The sequence below is a fragment of the Amborella trichopoda genome, chromosome 10 (genome assembly GCF_054954075.1).
Source record: "Amborella trichopoda isolate Santa Cruz 75 chromosome 10, AtrichopodaSantaCruz75HAP2 v2.0, whole genome shotgun sequence".
NCBI lineage: Eukaryota > Viridiplantae > Streptophyta > Magnoliopsida > Amborellales > Amborellaceae > Amborella > Amborella trichopoda.
The window spans coordinates 1,837,718-1,849,231 of NC_142345.1; the positions used below are offsets into that span (position 1 = coordinate 1,837,718).

General features: G+C 36.6%; 1 protein-coding gene across 50 annotated transcripts in view; it reads left to right on the forward strand.

Annotated features, from left to right (window-relative positions):
• LOC18427957 (pre-mRNA-splicing factor ATP-dependent RNA helicase DEAH1) overlaps positions 1 to 8,833 on the forward strand; it is a 38,247-nt gene extending 29,414 nt beyond the window's left edge. For 5 of the 50 annotated variants that reach the window (XM_088850018.1, XM_006836999.4, XM_088850019.1 and 2 more), the window contains 11 exons: positions 2,123 to 2,212; positions 2,835 to 2,921; positions 3,780 to 3,895; positions 4,012 to 4,078; positions 4,935 to 5,975; positions 6,517 to 6,579; positions 6,909 to 7,032; positions 7,197 to 7,297; positions 7,833 to 7,895; positions 8,009 to 8,081; positions 8,538 to 8,833. In XM_088850018.1, coding sequence (XP_088706144.1) covers positions 2,123 to 2,212; positions 2,835 to 2,921; positions 3,780 to 3,895; positions 4,012 to 4,078; positions 4,935 to 5,975; positions 6,517 to 6,579; positions 6,909 to 7,032; positions 7,197 to 7,297; positions 7,833 to 7,895; positions 8,009 to 8,081; positions 8,538 to 8,587 — 1,875 coding nt within the window. In that variant the 3' untranslated portion in view covers positions 8,588 to 8,833. Of the gene's footprint in view, positions 1 to 2,122; positions 2,213 to 2,570; positions 2,661 to 2,824; positions 2,926 to 3,779; positions 3,896 to 4,011; positions 4,079 to 4,666; positions 4,775 to 4,934; positions 5,976 to 6,516; positions 6,580 to 6,908; positions 7,033 to 7,196; positions 7,298 to 7,832; positions 7,896 to 8,008; positions 8,082 to 8,537 lie in introns of those variants that run through there. The other 45 variants (XR_016043052.1, XR_016043055.1, XM_088850026.1 and 42 more) reach the window with 25 other exon arrangements.
• The last annotated feature ends 2,681 nt before the right edge of the window (positions 8,834 to 11,514 follow it).

The window sequence follows — 11,514 nt, forward strand, 5'->3', positions numbered from 1 at the left end:
TTTTATCCATATTTTCAACCCGGATCGCTACTTCGACTAGGTTCTAAAGAAGACATCTCAAAATAATACAAACAATCTAAAAAATAAAGGTTTTGCACTTACTTTGATTGCTCGATCTCCAAACTTCCACCTCTGAGATGTTTTCTAATGCTAAAATCTTCAAAAACACCCTTTAATATGCCTAAAAAAAACTCCAAAACTAAATCTAATCTTAATGGGTGATATTTGGATCCATTTCAATAAAGGTTTTGCACTTACTTTGATTGCTCGATCTCCAAACTTCCACCTTTGAGATGTTTTCTAATGCTAAAATCTTCAAAAACACCCTTTAATATGCCTAAGAAAAACTCCAAACTAAATCTAATCTTAATGGGTGATATTTGGATCCATTTCCCATGACTTTGAGAAACACTTCGATTCGATGAAAATCACAAAATCTAGTTTTTTTTAGGTTTCTCTCTCTCTCTCTCTCTAAAATAGGCTTTAGTGGGTTTAGGTTTCAAATGAATCTAAAACCCACCTTTAAAAAATAATTTTTTTCAAAAAAAAAAACCCAAAAAACCCTCAACAAACTGCATTTCTGCCCTTGGGCAGGGCACAGGCCCTAGGCAGCCGTCCGCTTAATTTGGCCGCCTAGGCCTGGGCGATGCGCGCAGGCCTTCTGCACTACCTAGGCGCTGGGCGGTCCGCTTTTTAAATCATTGGAGAAGAGAAGTGGGATAGTTGGTGGAGTCACGTTACTGGTAGAACAGTTGGAGGATAGCTCTCCAAAGCTGATAAGCGACGAGACAATGGATGAACAAGTGGGCATTGGTTTCTCAGCAGCCCTACACATGGTACAACGATTGGGGGTAGGCATGCCTCTTCTTTGAAGCTGGTCGACTGTGACAGCTCTCTCCCAAAGGGCTAACCAGTTGAAAACCTTGACTTTGGGAGGAGCAAGGAACTCCAGGCCTTGGCCACGATGGATACAGGCGCATGTGGGAAAGTAGGGGTTCAAGGAGCTTTTTGTAAAAAGAGGAAATCGAAAAGAGTTATGAAGGAGCAGAGCACCAAATTATCCTATCGTCACCAAAGGTTGGGAGGAAGGTAGTGCGACGACGGGAGGAAAGGGTAAAGAACTCTTGGATTTCTGAGTCTAAGGGGGATCCCCTGAAGATTGGATTCTAGGCTCTGGCAAACCCTGAAGAGGGAAAAGGTCTGAAACCATGGCTTGACGGTTAAGGGCTAGGAGGAAGAGAGAGGGGAATAGGTCCTTGTGGAGAGTTTGACCTATCCAAATGTCATACTAGAAACTTACTCGAGAGCCACTTCTAGGGTGGAACCGGGTGTTTTCTCTTAAGACATTAAGAATGCTGAGGAGAGATCTCCAGATGCCCGACGATCTCCTATTGGCTTGACAATTAGGACGCCAGGAAGCAGGGTTGAGTTGGTATTTGTGGTGTAGAAATTTCTACAAGCGGTGGTTGAGGCAGTATTTCTAAACTTTTTGGAGATGACCTGGATGACCTATAATTTAGGTGAGAATACCTATTTTCAGTTTGTTAATTAGAATAAACATTTTCCTACCTATCATTAATTCGCGAGTATGCTCATCTAATTTTCAATCTCTCTCGAAAAAAAAAAAATTTCTTGGCTATGGCTTGTCCCTTGAGAAGAACCAAACAAGTCCCAATATGCCAAATCTTCAGAACCCCCCCCCCACCCCCCTTCCCCTTCCCCCTAGGGCTGCCTAGGTGTGTAGGCGCTCGCCTAGGAGGTCAAATCAGATGTTTTTAAAGTTGGTGTATTCTAGTTTTTTGCTATAATTTGTTAGTTTATTAATATTGTTTCGGTACTTCCAATATGTTTGTTATTATGACCTTTTCTTTCTGTAAGTCCTCCATAGTTGGGAATGGTGGTATCACCCCACATTCTAGTCACCACATTGTGGTTTCCATTCCCACTACTAACACCACCCCACTAATACCTTCAAAAAGCTAACTCCTAATCTACTTAAGAAAACGGGCAGGGGCCTGTCTTCCCCACTGAATTACCCCAAAAGAGTCATCCATAGTCGCCAAATAATCATCAGATAATATGTTCATATTGTTTTAGGCTAATCCAAAGTTCTTTTGTGCAGGTTCTGGTAATAGTCGGAGAAACTGGTTCTGGGAAGACTACTCAGATACCCCAGTATCTTCATGAAGCTGGTTACACAAAGCGAGGAAAGGTGATATTATACTCCTTTTTGTCTGGATGTTGGCTTTTTGTGTATAAACTTTACTGTTGTTCTTGCTTCTTGTATAGTCATACTTCTTTCCAGTATTTGGTATTATATACATGCACTTCATGCTCCTTGCACTTCATGCTCCTTTTAGGACCGCACTGCATTCCAATATTGGTACTAAGTAATTAGTTGTGCCAAATGATTAACATCTGGATGCCTGATGAGGAAACACAATTGTCCCTTGGCCATTATGTTGAAACCAGTCTTTTATAATCTTTCGTTGTCCATAACTAGCATATGCACATGTGGCACATATAATCATTTATATTTCTGAATATACTCTCACTTGTTATATATTTAGTGAATACTGAAACTTCGGTACCTGGTCAAAGGAATTTAGCACGAAGGAATTTAGCGCGAATAAGGCATTTTTTCCTGCTTAAGCTACAATGTAGGTGCTTCTCCTCTGATATCAAATAATTTTATGACTTAGGAGGCAAAACAAACTATTAGGTCATATTTAAAAGGAATAATGATAATAATTTTAAGTTGCATAAACAAACAAAAACTATGCAACAAATGTTGTTGGTATGAGTTAATGATTTTATTGGTTAGTTTGTTGCAGATTGGATGCACCCAGCCCCGTCGTGTTGCAGCCATGAGTGTTGCTGCACGTGTTGCTCAAGAGATGGGTGTTAAACTTGGTCATGAGGCAGGTCTCTCGTCACCTAATTACTCATTCTGGTTCTATTTAGAACATTTGGAGTCACTGTCTTCTTCAACTATGAAGAGTGGTTTTCCTTTCATAATGCTTGTCTATTCTTATTAGTTTCACAATTATATATCTATATGTGTGTTTTATATGCATGTGCGTGTGTGTGTGTGTGTGTCTGTGTGTGTGAGTGATTGAGAGAAAAAGATAATATAGGTCCGTGTTTAACAGGAAGGCCCAATGGCCAAGATTGAATCTTGGCAATCTGGACACCTGTTGTTATGTTTGATTTTTTGTTTCATTAATTTTAGAGTCCAATGGATCCCAAACTTTGGATATGTGTGTTGATCTAGGTGCCCCAAAATAATAGTAATAATACACAAGAAAAATGGCCAAAATGTTATCTAGTGTCATTGAATTCTGGCAGTCAATCCAGCCTCCTGTGGTTCATTCTGGGCTGTCGAGCCTATACTGTTCTATATGCCGGGCTTTCTGAAATTTTTTATCCTCTGTGAGTGTGTCTGTGTGTACGGCATGCATGATGCACACTCAGATAGGCAGGATATACCTTTTGCATGATGTGTATGCTAAACATAGATGAGGTCTGCGAAGATCATCATCATGTCCAAGACACATGGTGGAGAACTATAATTCTCCCTGAATACCCATGATCTCTGAACTATGGTTGATCTCCTCTCTCTATCTAGATAACAGAGCATGGCCTGAAGGTTTTTATATCGGAAGGACATGGTCATATATATGTTTATATGTAGTAGGTCAATGTAAGAGTTATGCACTGCTTGTCTGTGTGAAATGTTGTAAAATATTCTTACATTTAGAAGTGGGATTTGACTTTAGGTTGGCTATTCTATACGATTTGAAGATTGCACTTCAGACAAAACCATTTTAAAGTACATGACAGATGGAATGTTGATGCGAGAATTCCTTGGGGAACCGGACTTGGCAAGCTATAGGTCTGTAAGAAGTTGGTTTTTATGTATACATTTTACATAATGGTTTGTTATAAAATGTAGCATGTTTCATTTAAGAAATAAGTACTTTGAATCCTAATTAGTTTACTTGTTTTCAGTGTCATTATGGTGGATGAGGCACACGAGAGGACATTGTCAACAGATATATTATTTGGTTTAGTAAAGGCAAGCTCTTGAGACTTTATTAGAAGGATTCGACTTTGGTTGCATTTGTGGAATTGTACCTTAACAGAATAGTTTCTAATCATTCTGTTTGCTTTCTTTTTCTCTTTTCTATCCATTCTTTCTTTTTCTAGGTTTTTCTCTTTTTTATTCTCAATACTTCACTTTCTTTGCTTAAGTTCTTCAATTAACTTTTAATCTTCCTTTCTGAGGATTCCCAGAGCCTTGATATTTATTGAATCATGAATCCATTGCTTGAAAAAATATGTTTAAGGAATTATATAGAAACTATGAACCTTAAAAAGAAATTCCGCTTACAGCTACTGTATATTCACACGTCCACCTACTAAACAAAAACTGTGCACTCATTTCTTTTGATTCGCAAGTATTTATCTTTGGTTTTTTTGCTTTTTAAACCAATTTGAAGTATCTGGATATTTCTACTACTTGCTTGTGAGGTGTTTGATGCATGTGTTATCCCAGGCTGTATTGAAAATATCTTATTATTTTCTAACTATTGGGGTTATATTTAGATAACTCCTTATATTTTGTATGTATGAATGTTTTAATATGCATACGTTTTTGGGTCAGCATGCTATAATCCAATGGAGTATTGTCCTTACTCGGCAGGACATCCACCCTTCCTTCCTTCTAAGGGACGACGGAGAATGAGTACTGGGTGCACCAAACGTTTACAAGGTATATACAGTTCATTTGTCTGTTCGTCATCAGAAACTGATGGTGGATTGCCCCTTGAAGTACCAGCCATTGGATTATGGCACACTTTCCCTATGTTATATAATGCTTACATTGGAATTGTAGTTTTGATATTTGGTTCCTCATTTGTCTGTATATTCAGGACATTACTCGATTTCGGCCTGATATCAAGCTGCTCATATCGAGCGCCACACTCGATGCTGAAAAGTTCAGTGATTACTTTGATTCAGCACCAATCTTTAAAATCCCTGGTCGCCGTTTTCCTGTTGACATTCACTACACAAAATCACCAGAAGCAGACTACCTAGAAGCTTCAATTGTCACGGTGCTCCAAATTCATGTAACCCAACCACCTGGTGATGTTCTTGTGTTCCTCACAGGGCAGGAAGAAATCGAAGCAGCAGAAGAGATTCTAAAGCATAGAACAAGGGGCTTAGGAACAAGAATTGCTGAACTTATTATATGCCCAATATATGCCAACTTACCTACTGACCTCCAAGCCAAGATCTTTGAACCCACACCAGAAGGGGCTCGCAAAGTTGTCTTGGCTACCAACATAGCAGAAACCTCTCTCACAATTGATGGTATTAAATATGTCATTGATCCAGGGTTTTGCAAGATGAAATCCTATAACCCAAGAACTGGAATGGAGTCTTTGCTTATTACCCCAATTTCAAAGGCATCTGCACTACAAAGAGCCGGTAGATCAGGAAGGACTGGCCCTGGAAAATGCTTCCGCTTATATACTGCTTACAGTTATCAGAATGAGTTGGAGGATAACACAATACCAGAGATACAAAGAACTAACTTGGCCAATGTGGTCCTAACACTTAAGAGCTTGGGTATTAATGACCTGGTTAATTTTGATTTCATGGATTCCCCACCTTCTGAGGCATTAATCAAGGCTCTTGAGCAGCTGTTTGCCCTAAACGCACTTAATAAAAGGGGAGAGTTGACAAAGTTGGGGAGAAGGATGGCAGAGTTTCCTCTTGATCCCATGCTTTCAAAGATGATAATTGCTTCTGACAAGTATAAATGCTCTGAGGAGGTCATTACAATCGCTGCTATGTTATCGGTTGGGAATTCGATCTTTTATCGACCAAAGGATAAGCAAGTGCATGCTGATAATGCAAGGATGAATTTCCATACAGGCAATGTTGGGGACCATATAGCATTGCTCAAGGTGGTTCTTTTTTTAAAAACTTTAATTTTTGGTAAATTCTTTGGTTTCTTTCTTTTAAATGATTTATATTTGCTTAGATTAAAAAAAAAAAAAACATTTGCTAAAAGATCTCTCCTAGGGGCTTTTTTTAGACTCGCCAAGTTATTTATTTTTTATTTTTTGGGGAAATGTCAATTTATTCAATAAATAAGAGAGTATGAAAAGAAAATTTACCAAGTTACTGCATGACACTTTAGGAGCAGAAAAAGCAACTGTCCTGAAACTCAAGATCTCAACATTTCCTTTTTCCGTAAATGTTGAGATTGTGACAAATCCTGAGTTTCTCAGGTCCTTTATCTTCTTTGTGAAATTATTCTTATTTTGCTTATCGCTTTTTACATTCTTTTTGCCACAAGGAGAGGAGGTTTTGGGGCTTATAGAGTTCGAAATGCATTGAATAGTCTTAGGCTACCAGGAAACATTTGCTGAGCTGGTTTTAAAAGTTTCCATCATGATTTCATCAAGGAGAATTCAGGGGTACTTAATGGTTTTGTTGTTGCAGGTGTACAATTCATGGAAAGAAACCAACTATTCCACCCAATGGTGCTATGAGAATTATATACAGGTAGTTGAATTACAAGAGGTTTGCTACTTAGCTTTTGTTGGAGATTCATCTGTCAGTGCTTTTTGGTTTTGGATCACCCTAAAAGCAAAATTTGCCCATAACCAGAACCAGTTTATAGAACCCTTTCAGAGCTTCTGATCTGAAAAATGACTATTCTCAAATGCTTATGTCACATTTTGTTCAATATCATTATTTCTTAGCTACACTCAAAGATCACACATGAACGGAAAAATGAGATGTAATAGACAGTTTGTGATAATAAAACTGCCTGAACTCTTTATCTCTTTGGTGTTTTAGATTTCAATTACCTGCTTGTCTCGATGTGTTAGGTGCGAAGTATGAAACGTGCGCGAGATATCAGAGACCAGTTGGAGGCTCTTCTGGAGCGAGTGGAGATAGAACCTTCAACAAATGAAAATGATCATGAGTCGATAAGGAAAGCTATAACAGCAGGTATATTCTATGAGGAAACCCTTAATGCACCTCTATAATATAAATGGGTCAATGGTTTAATTTCTTTTTTAATTGTACATATGGAGGAGAGATATGCTTTCCTTTCTCCTAGATGCAAAGATTCTAATGGGTATTTCTTACATTCTATATGGAAACTTTTGCAGGATATTTTCACAATTCAGCCCGGCTACAGAAGAATGGGTCATATCGCACAGTTAAAAACCCACAAAATGTGCACATCCACCCTAGTTCTGGTCTTGCAGAGGTACTCTTTTTTATATAGCTTGAGACCGTATACTTAATTTAAAAAGGAAGTATACTACAAATGTACGGACTAAGGAAATAGCCATAGTCCTTTTGGGTTATCATCATCCATTCAAACAATGAGCAGTTCTCTTTTTGGGCTCCACTCTTTCTACATCCCTGCTCGTCATTTATATGGATAGTGATGACCTAAATTCAATTGGGATTGTATATAATAAGATTGTTCACCTTTAGCACAAAAAAGGTAACAATCCCTGCCATCAGATGTGAATTCAGGCGATTGGGGTTCTACTTCTCCAGGGAGTCCAAGAAAAATTTTCTTGAACTTTTGAGGGTGATTGGCACACCTCAGCTCTCACTTCTAATGATTAGGAATGATGGTGCCTTTTATATACCAAAGATAAATAATCTTATTCTATCCTTTCCCAATTCAACAGTAAACAAGAGGCTTCAAAATTAATGTTCAATATAATTCCATGTGTTGGTTTATTCTTTTCTATTTTTTTTAGTGCAAATGATTCTGGTTCTCCTTCCAGGCACTTCCTAGATGGGTTGTCTATTATGAGCTGGTGATGACAACAAAAGAATATATGCGCCAGGTATTTGTCTGCTTTTTTTTTTTAAGCGTAAACATGAAATGTTTTTTTCACTTTTTGGTTTACCCATGGGATCGATTTGTTTGATCTTCCATTTGTTCAACAATAAATTGCAGGTAATTGAGTTGAAGCCCGAGTGGTTGGTTGAGATTGCTCCACACTACTATCAGTTAAAAGACGTTGAGGATTGTAAGTTCTCTCCCCCTCTCTGTCTCACTTCCCGCCGGCCTCCCTCTCTGACACGCATACGCGCTGTTGAGAAAACACCTCATTACATTTGAAAGATACCAAAGATTATGAAAAACACATGGAATTTAGAACTTGAGACTTCATTTCAACGCATTAGGTTTGAAAGATGCCAAAGGTCATCTCTTTCTCCCCCTCTGACACGCAGACACACTGTTGAGAATACACCTCATTACATTTGAAAGACTTTTGGCATCTCTCTCCCTCTCTGACACGCATACACTGTTGAGAATGCACCTCATTACATTTGAAAGATACCAAAGATTTACAAAAAAACACATGGAATTTAGAACTTGAGACTGTATTTCAGCGCATTAGATTGAAAGATACCAAAGGTCATCTCTCTCCCTCTCTCTCCCACTCTCATGGTTCTGATTGCTAAAGAGCATTTACTTGCAGCTGGATCACGAAAGATGCCACGGGGACAAGGTCGTGCTACAATGGATTAACCTGATTGCCTTGTTGTACCTCTGTATTTTTTTTTCCTTTTGCCTCTTTGTATCTGTCATGGCAAATATTTTATTTTATTCTCTTTGTATTTGTTATGGCCAGTGGAGAAGATGTGTGGCCATTCCATGTTACTTGAAACTGTACATAAAAGCATTGCTGTTGAAATTTTGAATATTTTTACCCTCTTCAAAAAGGGCCAAGGAAGAAAGAAGAGTGTGAAATAGAAGGGAATTTTGTAACTGCCATTTGGGGTCTCTCTCTCTCTCTCTCTCTCTCTCTCTCTCTCTCTCATTTGGGGCCTCTCTCTCTTTCTCTCTCTTCCCCATTTGGGGCCTCTCTCTCTCTCTTCCCCATTTGGGGCGTGTGTGTGAATGTAGCGATAATAGTGATATTTTGGATTCTCTATAGTTTTTGTAGTCCTATAGTAATATCTCTATGGGTATACGACTGGAGGGGTTTCTGTGACCCCGTTGAGTTGTATATTCATGTGCGACCCTCCTCTAAAATTCAATTTAAAGATAGATTTTGGATTGAATTTTTTGGCGATCTACATGAAGATCATGATAATAATGATAGGGAAAAGTTTATATAGAGCGTAGGCTCTAAACAATCAAATTAGAGCCTACCTCGAAACGTTCACTAGAAGATGTGGTTTTGATACCTAAATATCATCAAATTGATCATCTCCATCTCCACATCAAGATGCATGGACATGAGAAAAAAATGGATTTCAAGTTTTGAAAATAGGGCATACTGGAATGTATTTTTGGGCCATCAATTTTTAAATTTTTGTAGATCTGTACTATTTTTGTAGCTTTAAATTTTAGGGTGCGGTGTGTATAGAGCCTAGGCTCTAAACAATCAAATTAGAGCCTACCTTCAAATAGCGTTGAGAATAGTAGTTATAATATTGAAAATATTTGTGATAGCTTTAAAATATATTTTCATCGTTATTAATAAAATTTAAAGCTTAAAAAATAGTGTCGAGCGATAGATCTATGAAAATCTTGAAATTTGACGGTCCAAAAATGAATTTAAAAATACACTATTTTCAAAATTTGAAATCCATGTTTTTCTCATGTCCATGCATCTTGATGTCGAGATGATCGATTTGAGGATATTTGGGCATCCAAACAACTTCTTCTAGTGAAATTTTTGAGATAGGCTCAAATTTGATTGTTTAGAGCTTCGACTCTATATAATCTTTTACCTAAATTTTATAATTAAAGATGAAAATGTAATTTAAGGCTATCACAAAACTTTTCAGTATTGAAACAATATTTTTGGATTCTATTTAGGCTCTAATTTGATTATTTAGAGCCTCGGCTCTATACAAACCGTACCAATAATAATAGGGAAAAGTTTATATAGAGCCAAGGCTCTAAACAATCAAATTTGAGCCTACTTCAAAAAGTCACTAGAGGAGGTTGTTTTGATGCCAACATATCTTTAAATTGATCATCTCAACATCAAGATGCATAGACATGAGAAAAAAATGGATTTAAAGTTTTAGAAATAGTGTATTTAGTAACGCATTTTTGGATTGTCAATTTTTAAGATTTTTAAGTTTTCATATATCTGTCTATCTATACTATTTTTGAAGCTTTAAACTTTATAAATAAATATGAAAATATATTTTAAGGCTATCACAAAGATTTCCAGTATTGAAACCACATTTTTGACACTATTTGAAGGTAGGCTCTAATTTGATTGTTTAGAGCCGAGGCTCTATACAAACTGCACCCATAATAATAATAGTAATTATAATAATATTTTAAAAGCGTTTTTTTTGTTTTGGATTTTTTTTGTAAAAAGTTTATCAAATTACCTATAAAAGATGAATATAATAATTTAACAAAAAAAAAAAGCTCAGGTTTAATTGGTTAGTACTTGACGATTTGCAACACTATTTTCTAGGCTCCATTCCACCAAGGGTAGAGGCTCTCTTCCCACTAACTCACCCCCACCAAAAAAAAAAAACCATCTCTTAATTTATTTTCAAAAGGGAAAGGTTTCTATTTTTCCCTTACACCATTCCCTTCTATGATGCAGCCGTCCAATTTTGATCAAGTGACTCACTCACCGTTTGATCCTAGATCCGATGTCTCATAGTATTTTATTTTTAATTTTTAATACAAATTGTATGAATATGAAATTTGGTACATGTCATCTTATCATTGGGGCACACTTAAAAAAAAAAATTAAAATTAATTTTTGATAGAATATAATGATAAAAATACCCCTTGAAACTTTTAGAGGCATTTTGATCATTTTATTTTATTGGAAATATTTTGTTTATATTTTTTAAAGTACAAGTTTAATAGAGGATTGGACGCTCAAAATTTGGTGTCAAAATATTTTCTATAAAAAAAATTAAAAATAAAATAGTGTAGAGATGTGACATTGTGATTAGGGAAATCTTAACCCTCCATTTAGAATGGAGGGTTGGATAAGGGGAAACATATAAATTTTATATTGTAGGGGAAGCATAGAAAGCTTACCCTTTTCAAAATACCTTCCACTGACTCACCTTAAAAAAAAACCATATCTTTTGGTTTATTTTCAAAATACCTTGAAAAAAAAAAAACCATATCTTTTGGTTTATTTTCAAAATACCCTGAAAAAAAAACCATATCTTTTGGTTTATTTTCAAAATACCATAAAAAAACAAGAAAGCCTTGAGTGCGGATATGGCAAATGGTCAAAATGTTAAATACTTCATGTTTAATAGGTATTTTGATAAATTGCCCCTATTTTGTACTTTGTATTTAAGATTTTGACGTGGTCTCAATTTTTTCACATCCATTTTGATGGTCAAGGGATGCAAGCGTCTTTGACTCGCTAATACTTTTCGTGCAATAAGACCTCCCTCTTTGGTACAAAAATATGACATCATAGGCAAAATTAGGCTGAAAAGTGTTAAAAA